Below are 15,195 nucleotides of genomic sequence, written 5' to 3' on the forward strand. Positions count from 1 at the left end.
GATACTCAGCTGTAACACCACTATAGGAACCCACTATGTTACCCCGTTGATTTTCATGTCCATCTCCTCCCCTCATTTATAACCCCAGCAACCACTAACTGTTCCCTGTCTATCTTGATCATTGTCATTTCATGAATGTTATATAAATGGAATCATGCAGTCTGTATATAGCCCTTTGCGATTGGCTTTTTCTCACTCCACATAATTCCTCTGAGGTTCATACAGGTTATTGAATGAATAAATAGTTTGTTCCTTTTTATTGCTGAGTAATATTCCATGGTAGGGACGTACCACAGTTTAACTATTCACCCACTAAAGGACATTTGGATAGTTTCCTGTTTTTTACTATTGTGAATATAGCTGCTGTGGCAATTCATATACATATTTGCATGGGAATACGTCTTTATTTCTCTGGGATAAATGCAAAGAGTGCAATTGTTCATTTGTATGCTAAGTCCATTTTTAGTTTTGTCAGGAACTGCCAAACTCTTTTTCAGAATGGCTGAATCATTTTGCACTGCCACTAGCAACATACGAGTTATTCAGTTTTTCTGCATCCTGCCAACATTTGGTGTTATCACAATTTTTTATTTTAGTTATTTCTAATAAGTATCTCATTGTGGTTTTAATTGGCATCTCTTTAGTGGCTAATGATATTGAATACCTTTTCATGAGGTTATTTTCCATTTATATATCCTCTTTGCTGAAATATCTGTGTGTGTCTTTTGTCCTTTTTAAATTGGATTTTTTCTTTAGTGAGTGTTGAGAATTCTTTCTATGCTATATGTTGGTCCTTTATTGGATATGTGACTTATAAATATTTTCTCCTAGTCTGTAATTTTTCTTTTCATCTTAACAGGATCTTTCACAGAGCAAAGTTTTTAATTTTTCTAAGGTTTAATTGATCAATTTTTATGGATCGTACTTTTGCCTAGTTCCATATGCTACAGATTGTCTATATATATTTCCTGCTTCCTTTATAAAATTCACTCTTTTGCCTTGACATGTTCCATTGTTCTTATTCCTATTACATACTTTATTTTAAAATGTTTTCACTCCATTCCCTATCGCTAATCATGAAACAGGTCATCATAGTCATTCCTATTACAAAAATGGAGTCCTGTATTGAACGTGTAGATTTACAGTCTTCATTAGGAGAGGAACTAGAATCTGTTCTGTTAAGGCAAACTTCGTGATATTTATGTTCATGGTAAGCATGTAGTAAGCCCGCATTTTTTATTACAGGCAATTCTTCTTCACTTTTCCTTAAGATGAGATTTGGTCAAGGAAAAAAGTATAGCTAAGACATGCCTCCTACTGAGACCTCTGCATGGATGACAACACAACTTCTCTTTTCTAAAGACCACTCTCTCAGTGCTTCCTTTGATATTCACTGCAGTGTACCAGGGAGAATTTATGTAAAATATAGATGCTTATGCCATCCACATTTTTGGTGATAATGAAAAATTCCATGCCTTTTAAGTGTTAGAATAGATTTGTTGGCAGAAGCTTATAACTTGAAGCGCAGTGTATTCTTTGATGTTAGAATTGTATGTTTTTATCTCATTCTTAGGGAAAAAATAATAGCAAAGGAGTTGAGATTCTTTTCTATTTTGTAAGATTTGTATTTATGCCTTCTTCTTTATTCCTTTTATATTTTCCTTTGTTTTCTTGTTTGTATTGGTAAGTATTTGAAACAACAGTATTACTGGGTACAGAATATAGTCGGAGGCATAGTTATACCCATCCAGGGGGAGATTGTTGCTTTTTGCCTAATTTCCTGCTGACTTCCTATATACTTTGAGATTCATAATCATGAGCATGTCATTATTATTTATGACATGAGAGCCACACAATACTCCTCATCAATAGAGTCATTAGATGACAAAAACCCCAACTAAAGTTTCCCAGATTCATTCATTCATTCATTCATTCATTCATTCACTGTGGTTGGACTAGATGACCTTCCTGTTTCTCTCAACTCTAAGAATCTGTGGCAACTTCTGTCGCTGGACTTCTTTCTCTTTTCTTAATATGAACTGAAAGACCTAAAATAATTAGAGGGTTCAAAATAGGTGTAGTTAAGTCAAGGGAGAAGCAAGCAGTTCACCCCGGGTCTCTTCTATCATAAATAAATCAGTGCCCTTACAATGCAACTTGGTCTTTTTGAGATTTGTCCGTTTTCCCAAACTACAAAGGGAGACCCATCCTGTGAAATATCAGGGTTGATGGTTTCGTTTCCTTATGCAGGGAGACTTACTTTGATAATATCCCATCTTACCTTTTAGCACAGTGGGAGATTTTTGTTGAGCAGAACTATGAGAATTTGAGAAAGTGAGTTTTGATAGCTCCTGGACAAATCTTTAAAAATGTATTATTTATTATTTTTAAGTATCAGTGGTAAGCCTCCAGGTTTTTTTTTTTCAACCTGTTTGTGGACATACAGCTCTCTCTGTGCTGTTAAAAAGAAGGTTATGGCCCTGGCCAGGTCACTCAGTTGGTCAGAGCATTGACCCAATATGTCATGATTGTGGGTTTAACCCCCAGTCAGGGCACATACAAGAAATAACCAATGAATGCATAAATAAGTAGAACAACAAAACAATGTCTCTCTCTCTCTTTCTCTCTCTCTCCCTCTCTCCCTCTCTCCCTTTCTCCCTCTCCCTCTCTCTTTCTGCAATAAAATAACAATTTTAAAAAGCAGGCTATGCACATTGAGAGGAGACTAGCTCATGGCATCTTGTCTCTTAAGGCTTACCACTCTTTGAAAGTTGTGTTTTGTGTAGGTAAGCTGCATGGAGCAGGGATCTGAAGGTAAACCTCAACGGTGTGCTAAGTCAGTGGTGGTAATCCCACATACCCTATTTCATAATGACCTCCTTTCAGAGAGCACACAACACTGGCCGGCTTGGGTGGTGGTAGAAAACAGGACTCCAGGGAGGGCTCCATTGCTATAGCTCAGCGGCTGGATCAGAAGAGAACCCTGTTCCTCACCTAGCCTGTGGTTTTCCTGTGATGTTTAGTAGTCCGAGCAGAGCAATGCTTCCTCCCAGTGTTTCCTACTGGAGGCTGTGATTGTGACGGTGATACTTAGGATTTACCAGTAGATATTTATACACATTGACTTATCATATGTTCTGGGTCTTTCATGTGGAGCTTCTAAGCCTAAACACATGAAAACCAAAGCAAAACAAAGAATCTTATTATCCAGGCAAGTCTCTCTCTCTCTCCCTTTCTTTTAGAAAAATACTTTATGATAAAAACACAAACACAGTATGAATAGTAACTGAAAAAGCATTGCTTCCTTTTAGAAAACCGCTAGGATTTGCATAAACCACTCGACTGTCTGGCGAGCGCTGAGCTGCTCTGTCAGTCCCGGGGGACTTTTCACATTAGGTTCTTTGTATTTTTACAGACAGGGAGAGTTCTACATTTGAAGGTGGGTATTTGTTAAATGCTTCCAATAGTAACATTTTGTGAAACTGGATTTTCCAGAAGTCTTTAAAAAGTCAATGAAAGCATAACCTCTTCTTTACTGTGATAACCATGTGAAGGAAATTAAAGGTCTTGAAGGATTTTGAATGTGTGCTGGGCACAGTCCGTTAATTATTTGCCTTTAGTAAAGCTGACATGTGCTAAGGCTAACTACTCAAACTATTCCAGTTTGAGAATTGGGAAGTTTAAAGGGATTTCTGTCATCACTCTTAAAGGAGACAGCTACAGCAATCTCCAGTACCGGTGACTGTTGCTGTGTGGTATTTGCTTGCTGAAGTAGTTACCCAAGATGGTTCAAGCAACATTGATATAATACAGTGTTAGAGTTTTGTTGGGGTTCAATTCTGAAAAATTGGATTGACATTGACATTCTTGGAATTAAGTACATGTCCTACTGGTAGTGGCATAATAGCTACTGTGGAATTTATCATTATTTTTTATCTAGCAACTCCAAACATAATTGATTAAACTTTGGATTGCTGAAGGTTGGCAGTGTTACAAGTGAGTTTTCTTAAACCGTAATTAATGCTTTTCCCTGTATCTAATTCATACAATAGTTTGAGCCCTAGCCAGTTAGACTCAGTGGATAGAGCATCAGCCTGCGGGTCCCAGGTTCGATTCCAGTCAAAGGGCACGTACGTTGGTTGCAGGTTCAATCCCCAGTGTGGTCCTCTGGCCCAGGACAGGGCTCCTGTGGGAGGCAACCAATCAATGTGTCTATCTCACATCAATGTTACTCTCTCCCTGTCTCTCCCCTCCCCTCCATTATCTCTAAAAATCAATGGAAAAATATCCTTGGGTGAGGATTAACAACAACAAAAATAGTTTGAAACCATTTCTTTCATTTTGAGTTGGTACAGAGCTCCATGTATTATTTTCACCCCGTCTTTTACAGCACCATGTTTTATCTGGGGTTGTAGTGAGTGAGGACTTATCTTGATTTATCTGAAGGTAATAGCAGCGCCTTCAAAGTCAGAGGAGTGACAGTCCAAAGAGGTCTTTGTGTAGGCAGAGGACCGAGTGCGAAGACCCATCCATTGTCATCACTGATCATCAGGCTAACACTTCTTGGGGTGCCGTGTCTATTCATTTAATCCTCATTCCCATCCTGGGAGGTACATGCAGCTTCACAGTTCCTATTTAAAACCTTGGGGTCAGGTGTATTTCAGAATTCAGAATAGTTTGGAGTTTAGAAAGGTAATCAGGGCAAATGCCACATATTATACAAAATCTCCAGTGGAGTCTGGAAAAACATTGCAAAAGCAAGCCAGATAGTATTTCTTTTTTTTTTTAATGTATTTTATTGATTTTTTACAGAGAAGGGAGAGGGATAGAGAGTTAGAAACATCGATGAGAAACATCAATCAGCTGCCTCCTACACACCCCCCCACACTGGGGATGTGCCTACAACCAAGGTACATGCCCCTGACAGGAATCTAACCTGGGACCCCTCAGTCCGCAGGCAGATGCTCTATCCACTGAGCCAAACCAGTTAGGGCCAGATAGTATTTCTACAGGGAACTATATGAATAGTTACTATATGAAATAATAATAAAAGCTGTAAGTACTTTCATGTAAATTCAGATCAGATCCTTCCATCAAATGAGGTTGGGCATCATTTTGTGAAAACATTTTTATTTTTTTTCTGAGCTAACCAAATATGATTAATAACAGATAACTGATTTTTATTCTTGTTTTAGAAAAATATAAGAATCTTGGTGCTTTCTCTGTTTGCTATATAGTATTGGAGAACCCCTTCTCTTTACTATCCCCCCTGAATCACATCAGCTACTTAGGCAATAATTGCTCCTGTGCTTTTTATAGATAGTCAATTTTCTCAAAGCTAGGTGAGACGAACATTCCATACAGAATGAATGGAACTTAACAAGGTGAAACATCATAAGTGAAGACAAAGTTCAAACTGTGTGTGGATTGAGGCGTTCACTGTGTCTTAGCCAACAGGCATTTAGTTATGGTAAGTGAACTGACACTGTGGAGGGGCCACCAGCAACGTGAACGTGGTCTTCAGCTATGTAGCAGGAGTGCACTATTTAGAGTGTGGGCGTTAGTCCCATCTCAGTGTACCCGGACCATGTCCGGATTTCATTTCTGGATGGCCTGTTTTAAAGGAAAGGAGGCGGTGTGTAACCTTTTCCAGGTAGATTGATCAGGAGGATGAAAGGACTTGAAGCCATGTCAGGTAAGGCACAGGTGAAGTAATTGGGCAAGTTTACATGAGTGTTTTGCCACTTTCTAGCCACATCAGACTAGAGTACCTGTTCAAATGAGAACAGATACTCCTTGACTCATGATGGGGTTACATCGAGATAAACCCAGCGTAAGTTTTTGAAAATATTGTAAATTGAAAATGCATTTAATACTACACTAGACAGTATCAGTTGTTTATCCTCATGATCGTGTGGCTGTCTGGGAGGTGCTGCCTCTTGTCACTCTGCCTAGCATCGGGAGAGAGTATCGTACTGCATATCATAAGCCCAGGAAAAGACCAAAATTCAAATTTGAAGTATGGTGAGAGCATATTGCTTTCACACCATCGCTAAAATAAAAAATAAAAAAAAATCCTAAATGGAACCATCTTAAGTCAGGGACTGTCTATAATTTTAGCCTCGTATTGATTGACTGCCAGCTCTATGCCCTTTCCTGAGCTGTTAAACATTTGGGATACAAAGATGAAAAGGCGTGAATTAAGGAGATGGAAATGTGGAAACTGAAGCAAAAATAAAACTGTGGTAGCACTTCAGAAGCCATGATATGAATGAACTCTGATCTCTTGAACTAGAGCTTATTACTGTAGTAGTAACTATCTTGACCTGTCCTTTTGCAATTCTTTCACCTGCCCATTACAGTATTTTCTGAGAGGCTGGTACTGCATGACTCTGTCCAGCTCACGCTTTTCTTTGTTTCACAGATAAAGTGGCCCTGTGAATAGGAATGCCTGCCCAAATACCAGAACTGGAGATCATGGATGAAGATAAAATAATTAAAGAAGTCTTGGATAAGTTTGTTAATTGTCATGAGCAAACATATGAAGAATTCCTGAGCACCTTTACTCATCTTTCAAAAGGTAAAATGGAAAATAAACTTTCTATAGTAGTAGAGATAAATATCTTAGTATAATTTTGTCTTCGCTGCCTTTTCCGAAAAACTATTTGATGAGCATTCATTTATTCATTCCATTCCTTTGATCAGACAATTCTTATCAGGGCATTCATGGCTGATTCATGTAAATACCAACAGTTTTAATGCAACCAGGAGTTGTATTATGGAGTCAGAACTATTGAAATTGAGAGCTAAAAAGGACCTGAGAAATCAATCAGTATAATCTTTTCATTTTATTTATGAAGAAACCCAAGTGTAAACAGTGGAGGGTTTTTAAAGCATATTTAAAACTTTAAAGAAATATAGCACAGTATAGGCTGTGGAGTTATACTGCACACATTTGTATCCTGGCATCACCACTTTTTGGCTATGTGACCTTGGGGAGGGGGTTATCGAGGAAAAGGGGAATAATAACAGACCCCCAAAGGTTGGTGCAGGTGAATTGAGAGAATCTGTGTAAAACTCTTAGCATATTGGCTAACATGTAAGTACTTAATGAAAGCTAGGTTTTGTTGTTGTTGTGATGATGATGCTATGATTTTTGTACAACGGAAACAAACTTTTAGACCAGAAGTGATTAACTGAAGCCGAAAGGCCAAACCTGTGTCGTATGTGTCATTATGCATGGTTTTTGCCACCTACAGTATTATTTTTGTTTTTTAAAATTGAGCCAACATTTAAGAGTTGTGAAATTGTACATAAAAATCTTGATGTGTTTTTTCTGATAAGTGAGAAGATCCGTTACCTGTTATTTCCCTGTCGGCAATATCAGCTGGAGCTCAGGAGCCCTTGCCCCGAGAGCTCCCTAGTTTGTGGCGCTCTCTGGCACACACACAATCTAAAAATGTGTGTATACATCGCCTGCTTCATTCACTTATGTGGCTCCTGTAGGCATTTGAGTTTGTAATTTATATGGTAAACTAGAGGCCCATTGCACAAAGAGATTCATGCAATAGGCCTTCCTTCCCTTGGCTTCCAGCACCGGTTTTCCTGCCTTTGCTCCAGCCGGAGTCTGCCGCCTTTGCTGCCGTCTTCGTCTTTGCTGCAGACTCCGGCCAGAGTATGCCATCTTTGTCTTTGCTGCGGGGTGGAGTGCTGCTGCTGTAGATCCCCTGGCCCCCCGCACTCCCTCTCATAACAGGCATCCTGCCCCACCCAGCCACTCCGTGCCTGGAGTAGCTGGGTGGCGACCAACTTTCTCCTTCTAATTTGCATATTCCCTCCTGATTGGCTGGTGGGCGTAGCAGAGTGATGGTTAATTTGCATTTTTCTCTTTTATTAGTGTAGAAGATTCTGCTTCAGATCCCCATTGGCTTGATCTCAACCTTGGTCCTTTCTGGGTCATTGATCCACACTTGTGAGACCATTGGTTCTCCACTTAGCTAGACCTTGGACTCACCGGAGGAACTTTTAGAGCATCTTGATACCAGGGCTCACTCTAAGTCTTAGCTGGGGTCTAGAAATCAGTAATTTGTAAAAGTTCCTCTGGTGATTCTAACACGTACCTGAGATTGAGAATAAGGTGTTTCATAATCTTAAAGATCATGACACTGAAAATACTTGTCATGCTTTTAAGTCATGATTCATGTGTCCTTGACAAATATAAAAGTATGGCTGTTATCAGGAAGCAAAGAAAGAGTGATTCTAACTTGTTTCTTTTGTTGTGCAAATTAGTTGGAATATCAATATCTGTTTTGTTTACCCTTAAAAGTTGTGGACTGTGGTTTTGTTTATACTTAAGGGAAATGGAGACTTTAGGAAATCTCTAGTTACCTTTAGGACTCTGAATGATCTAGTTTGATATGATATGTGGATCAGATTAATCATGATAATGGCCAAATCACCTTAATCTATGAATTTGGGTTTAGGAAGATGCTTGCTTTCTTTGAGGCGAATGATTTAGTTCCATATTTACTGGATCCAAACATGCTGGTGTGCAGTGTCTGGTGGGGTGTGTGTGTGTGGAAACAAGGGTAAAAACAGCTGAATTTATGCATTTTGGTATGCCAAAGGCATTATGATAATTAAAATTATTTTGAAAATTATTTGTAAAGCTGACTTTATTTTTGTACTGTGGCAGAGTAAGAACTTGCAAGGACTGGAATGTTTTAAGGAGGTTATAATGTTTTTGTTTTGGGGGTAAGGGGGACTGTTCTATTTTCAGAGTTCTGTATGATCATTGCATGCTGAGACAGAAACTGTTGCACATGTGGTCACTTCATTTTGAGTTTAGTTTGGGCCCCAAATTGAGCTGAAATAAATGATGACACAAATCACATAAACTGCATCTCCAAGCACACTAGTTTTTTTTTTTTTTTTTCCTTTCAAAATATCCCTAGGCGCCATTCACATTATAAACTAATGACCTGAAAAAATTCCTCTTAAAGCACAAAGAGTTGTGAGTGCAGAAATGTGTCTTAAATCAGTAAGCATCCTTTTTCCTCCTGGAACATTTAAGTACCTTCTGAAGAACCAAACGGGACTTAGGGACAGGCCTGAGTTGAGTGATAGGAGAACTGATCAAAGTGAATATGTTTCATTTAGTTTTTTTCTTTAAAGTATGTTTTTATTGATTTCAAAGAGAGGAAAGGAGAGGGAGAGAGAGATAGAAACTTCAATGATGAGAAAAAATCAATTGGTTGCCTCTTGCACACCCCCTACTGGTGACCGAGCCTGCAACTTGGGCATGTGTCCTGATAGGGAATCAAACTTTGATCTCCTGGTTCATAGGTCAACACTCAACCACTGAGCCATACCGGCCAGGCTTTCATTCAGTTTTAAGGAAAACATGAAAGCTGTTTATTCATTGTTTTCCCCTTCTTTTCAGCCCTTCATTTCTCTTTGTTTATTTGGTCGTTTTGCTGCTTTGTAGTGGACTCTTTTCTCTGTTAAAGTGTATGTGTGGTTAAAACCATGCATACTTATGTACATTTCTTCAGTTTCTCAGGTCTATTCTCATTTCCACTGATTGACTGTTCTATTTAATTTTATAATAGTTATATGCCAGAGTGCTGATGGGATTCATTTTCTTTCTATGAGTGTTAAAAGGGTCAGTAATCCTATTAAAAATATTTCCCTGGAAAAAATTAAACTATAGCTTTATTGAAAGATATTCACATTACTGCTACAGTCTTTTGAAAAACAGTTGGAAACTGTTCATATTATAGCATAATTCTCCCTACAGTACATTTATGTCGATCATATTTTACAGGTTTTTTATTTTTTTAGAACAGTCTGGTATTTAATTTTTTTAAATTTTTATTTATTTACTTAAAAAATATTTTTATTGATTTCAGAGAGGAAGGGAGAGGGAGAGAGAGACAGAAACATCAACGATGAGCAAGAATCATTGATCGGTTGCCTCCTGCATGCCCCGCACTGGGGATCAAGCCTGAAACCCAGGCATGTGCCCTGACTGGGAATCGAACCATGACCTGCTTCATAGGTTGACGCTCAACCACAGAGCCATGTTGGCCAGACTGCTCTGTTTATTTTTTAAACCGAGGTACATATTTGATAATAAATATAATGTTCTATCAAAGTCTTTAAGGAGACATATTTTTTTATTTTAAAGAGACAGTTATAATTGAATTTTCAATAGTGTCTTCAGTTCAGGAGAGTAAGACCAAGTTTTAAGATTTACATGAGAAAATCACAATGCAGATTTTTGGCTTTATTCATTATTGGTGAAGACATTATTATATTGTTGACATTATTGTGGCTAAAGATAAGATGCTAACTTGCAGTCTTGGGTGTCTCAGTTTCTTTGTGAATATGATTAATTTATAGGCCTTTCTAGAATATCCATCTAAAGGGAAAAATGCTCTTCTTCCTTGTCTGTCATATTGCTGTCGTTTTTTTAGGTTACAAAAACCTGGATATGAAAACTAATATTTGATTTTTTGTTAATGCATTCATTCATTCATTCTCTGAGTCCTTATAGTCTAGGTATTATTTTAGATGCTGAGGATCAAAGAATAAATAAGTGTTCTCAAGCACTTAGATAGTTCAGTGTGAGAGAGAAATAAGCAAACAAGAAATTACACTGGTGTATGAAAAGTACCATAATGGACAGAAGCAGAGTTCTGTGAAAGCTCATAGGAGGGACACACACACACACACACACACACACACACACACACACACACACTATTATTGTTCTGATTTTGTGCTTCAGGCTAAATGATTAATTTCCATTAAAATTTTCCATTTTACTAGCTATTCATCTTAAAACAGTTTGGAAATTGCAATGAATCACTATGATTTTATCATTAACTTTAAAGTAAATCTTTGTTTTTCATCCTCCCATTTCATTCTTAAAATCCTTAGGATCCAGTTTCCCAAGTGATTCTACCAGTTTCTATATTACCACTTAAAACAGCTTTCTATTCACTGCTATATTTATCCACTTTAACCTATTTTCTTATGTCTGGATCAAATATTTTGTTTCTGGTTTTAATGTTTGATTTTGTTTCCAGTTTTCTTTATGCTAGTCTCATTTCACTTGCAATATTTTGTCCTTTTAGCATTTTAGTATTCTTTCCACATGTATTTGAATAAAACTCTTGTTAACTCACCCTCTCTATTTTCCTTTGTACTTGTTAATATTTGAACTAAATTTCCTTCCTGTAATTAGAGCATCGTATATCTGAATGTTCAGCACAAATGGCCTGGCCCATGGCTTTATTCACTGGTGGGGGTCAGACCTTTGATTGTTCGAATTAATATCTTTGGAACGTTTAGTTTCAAAACCTCTAGATAGGCTTTAATGTTTCTTAGATTTTACTAATCTTATGTAATCACAAGAGAGTTTAATCTATACCTTTTACTTTATTCACATTTAGTTCTTTAAGGAGCTATGCCAGTAGTCTACCACCATCATGTATTTCAGGAATGTACACTTATCACGTCACAAGGCCTGCACTGCTCATCACAGGAGCCACTAGCCACAGGTGACAGCCGAGCATTTGGAATGTGGCAGGTGCTACCCAGGAACTGAGTTTTAATTTGTTTTTAATTTTAATGAATTTAAATCTCCATCAAAACACTAGTAATTTAGTTATTGGAAAACTTTTAAATGTGTTTGGGACAACTTATGAATCAATTTTTTAAAAGTGTGAATTGTATGAAATATAAATACAGGTCAAATATTTCTGATGGAAATTTTGCACTTGAACTGAGATATGTGATGAGTACAAAATGAGCACAGGGTTTTAAAAAGTTAAAATAAGATGTGAATATCTCAATATTTTTGGACTGCATTTGAAATGATAATATTTTAGAAAATTGGCTTAAATAAAATATATTATTAAAATTAACTTCACTTTTTAAAAACTTTAAAAAATATGCTTGCTTGAAAAATTTAAACCACACATGTGGCTTACATTCTAATTCTACTGGGAAGCGCTGCTATGGGCCAGTAGTTTCCAACGTGGCTGATATTCAGAAAGACTTGTATAGTAGCAAACTTTTATAGAAACACAGATTTCCAGACACTATCTCAGGCTTATTAAGTGAGAACCCAATAGCTAAGGGTCTAGGAATTTTTATATTTGCAGGGCTTTCTAGGTAATTCTGATGCCTCACTGGTTTTGAGCACCACTGGTTTAGATTACAAATTCTGCTAATGTAGTCACTTCAAAAGCAAGACTACCGATACTCCTTTAAGACACCAGCTAATCGCTCCAGGTTTGTTTCTGTCTAAACGGTAAATGTGGAAGAGGCAGTCCAGTGCTCCATATTTTAGACTAGAGGCCCGGTGCGTGAAATTCCTGCATGAGTGCGGTCCCTAGGCCTGGCTGGTGATCGAAGCGCGAGCGTCTGGTGGAAGGGCAGGTCCCAGCTGATCTCTGGGCCCTGGGCAGCACCTGGGTCCCTGGGCCTCCGCACGGCCCCCTCCGCCTGAGTCATGGCGCCTGAGTCCCCACTTGGAGATGCGGTGAGCACGGCTGGACGCTGTGGACCGGGACACAGTGTGGGCCTCTGGGCTACCCAGTGGCGCTGTACGGAAGCCAGGCGGGCAGCGTGCTCTCTCCTGGCCAGCCTTTCAGACTGGCTCCTGCGCGAACCCATGGGGAGCCCGACTGGCCCCTGTGGTCCTGGCGGCTGTGGCCTGGCTCACCCGGAAGAGGCCATGTGGGTGGTGGGTGTGGGGCAGGCTCCTTGTGGGTGCCTGGCACCTGAGTGTGGGGGCTTCCCTGGCGTGTGAGCCCTGGTGTCCTGGGGGAGGGCAGCAGGGGGAGTGAAAGCAAGCTCGGTGAACACCCCACACTCTCACCGCACCTCTGTCCCGTCACCCCTGCTCCCAGGTAGCCAGGGAGAGGTTGCAGCGTGTCACTGACACCCACCATGTTCCACGCCGCCCCCTGGTGGTCAGCGCACGTCATAGCAAGCGGTTGAATGACCGCCCAAGGGGACAATATGCATATTAGGCTTTTATTATATAGGATTCCTTCATTGGTATAGTCAGTAAGTATTTGTCTTGAGTAACTTATCACAATGATGCAAACAAATAGCTATTACTACTCCTTTTTGTAGCTCAGAGAAATGAAAGTCGTCGTAGATTAGCAATTTGCCTGAGATGCAGCCAAGCATTCAAACTTCAGACCTCTGGCCCTCCTCTGTACCTCTATCCCCTCCCCCCGCCCCAGAAACATCTGGGATTGTGAGATTGTAAGAAATCTGGTGTAATATTATTGATAAGCAGCTAACAGTTACTAAGTACTGGGTATTATGCTTAGTACTTTACTTGGGTCATCTTCATTAATCCTTAGAATAACCTAGTGCATATTTTTACATTTTAATTTTTATTATTTTATTATTCTCAATTTATAGATGAGGAAACCAAGGCTTAAGGTTACGTAACTTACTGATAAGGACCGAATTTGTCCCCTCAAAATTTATTCATTGAAACCTTAACCTCCAGTGTGACTGTATTTGGATTTAGGGTCCGTAAAGAGGCAATTAAGATTAAATAAGGTCATAAGGGTGGGTCCTAATCCAGTATGACTGGTGTTCTTGTAAGGAGAGAGAGACCCATCAGGGATGTGCACACACAGAGAAAAGGCTGTGAGGGGACACAGCAAGAGAGCAGCGAAAGAGAGGGCTGGGGTGAGGGGCTCAGGAGAAACCAAACCTGCTAACACTTTGACCTCAGACTTTCAGCCTCCAGAATTGCTAGGAAATACATTTCTGTGTTTAAGCCACCAGCCTGTGGTATTTTGTGATGGCAGCCCTAACAGACTTGCCCAAGGTTACGTGACTAGTTAGGGGTGCCCTTGGATTCTGGCCCTAATCGGTGTGGCTGCAAAGCCCATGTCTGACCCACTTCACTTTTCTGCCTTACCTTAAGCCCTGGGCAGTTCTCGGGATCTGGGAGTCTCTGGCATGCAGGTGATTTGAGCCACAGGAATAGATGTGCTACCTCAAAACAGGATTCTTCTATCTTTTCCAGAATGTGGGCTTCATGAGGCCTGGTTGCTGGTGTAGTTTGTTCACCATTATTACTCCAGGGCCTGAACCAGTGCATGGTAGGCTAAGTAGATGCTTAATAAATATTTGTTGAGTAAGTGAAAAGAAAATAGGAGAATTCAGAATGATGAAGAGACAGACTGAGGCAGTCCTCAGACTGAGTCCAAAAGAACACTCCCATTTAACGGGCAGGCACAGGAAGAAGAGCCTGCAAAGTGCACTGTGTCACGATGCCCCCATTGGGATGTGATGTACTAGCTAAGTGGGAGCCATAGTAGAGTTTAAACACACACACACACACACACACACACACACGCACACGCACACGCACACGGTTGGGAAAGGTAGAGGCAAGAAGGGAAGAGACAGCTGGAATGGGACAAGCTAGGAGGCTGAACAGAAATTTCTATGTGGAGACATGGACTAGGGTAGTGGAGGAGGAAATGGGAAGCCAAAAGGGCCATTGAGATGCTGCACTTGGTAACAGGTGACTGACAGGATTAGGGAGAAGGAAGGTCCAAGGCCAGTCACCAGCATCTTGCCGGGGAGACACTGAGGCCCACGGAGGCCACAGCTCTCAGTACAGGAGTCCTTTATTTTTTCCTCACTGAGTGCATGTTCCGTCCAGAGCTTAGCATCTTGGGCTGGGATTTGGTTTACACTTCCCGACCGATACATTTCGAGTTGTCAGTTCAGCCAAAGGAACATCACCGCTCACGTTTAACAGCTTCTAAAAAATGTAATTAAAAATGAAACTGGTGACAGTGCAGGAAACAACCCATTTCCAAAGCTGACATATCATTTTGGTCCCCAAAGCTGTTTTGAACGTTAGCATTAGAAATGCATCTTTAAGCTTCCATAGGGGCACCAAGAGCCTTTTCCCACGCTGAAGAATGACTTCAAAATCTGTTGAGAAAAACACCACTGAGGAAATGACAGAAAGCAGCTGGCCGTCTTAACCAATTTCAGAGCAGGAAAGGAATGTCAGCCGAGCATAAAAACGGCTTTCTCTTGTGAAAGACAACACAGCAGCAGAAAACACTTCTCGCTGGGTAGCCTTTTGCAGTTGTTTTCCGTAGAGCATTAGCTAGAGACCAGCAGCGGGCTTAG

General features: G+C 39.9%; 1 protein-coding gene across 1 annotated transcript in view; it reads left to right on the forward strand.

The window, feature by feature from the left end:
* The window catches only part of IFTAP (intraflagellar transport associated protein), a 57,358-nt gene that overhangs the window by 10,046 nt on the left and 32,117 nt on the right, over positions 1-15,195 (forward strand). The window contains exon 2 of the mRNA XM_079787013.1: positions 6,425-6,580. Within this exon, the coding sequence (XP_079643139.1) occupies positions 6,448-6,580 (133 nt within the window). The 5' untranslated portion in view covers positions 6,425-6,447. The remainder of the gene's footprint in view (positions 1-6,424; positions 6,581-15,195) is intronic.

Source organism: Cnephaeus nilssonii, assembly GCF_951640355.1.
Source record: "Cnephaeus nilssonii genome assembly, chromosome: 13".
In the NCBI taxonomy this organism is placed as follows: Eukaryota; Metazoa; Chordata; class Mammalia; order Chiroptera; family Vespertilionidae; genus Cnephaeus; species Cnephaeus nilssonii.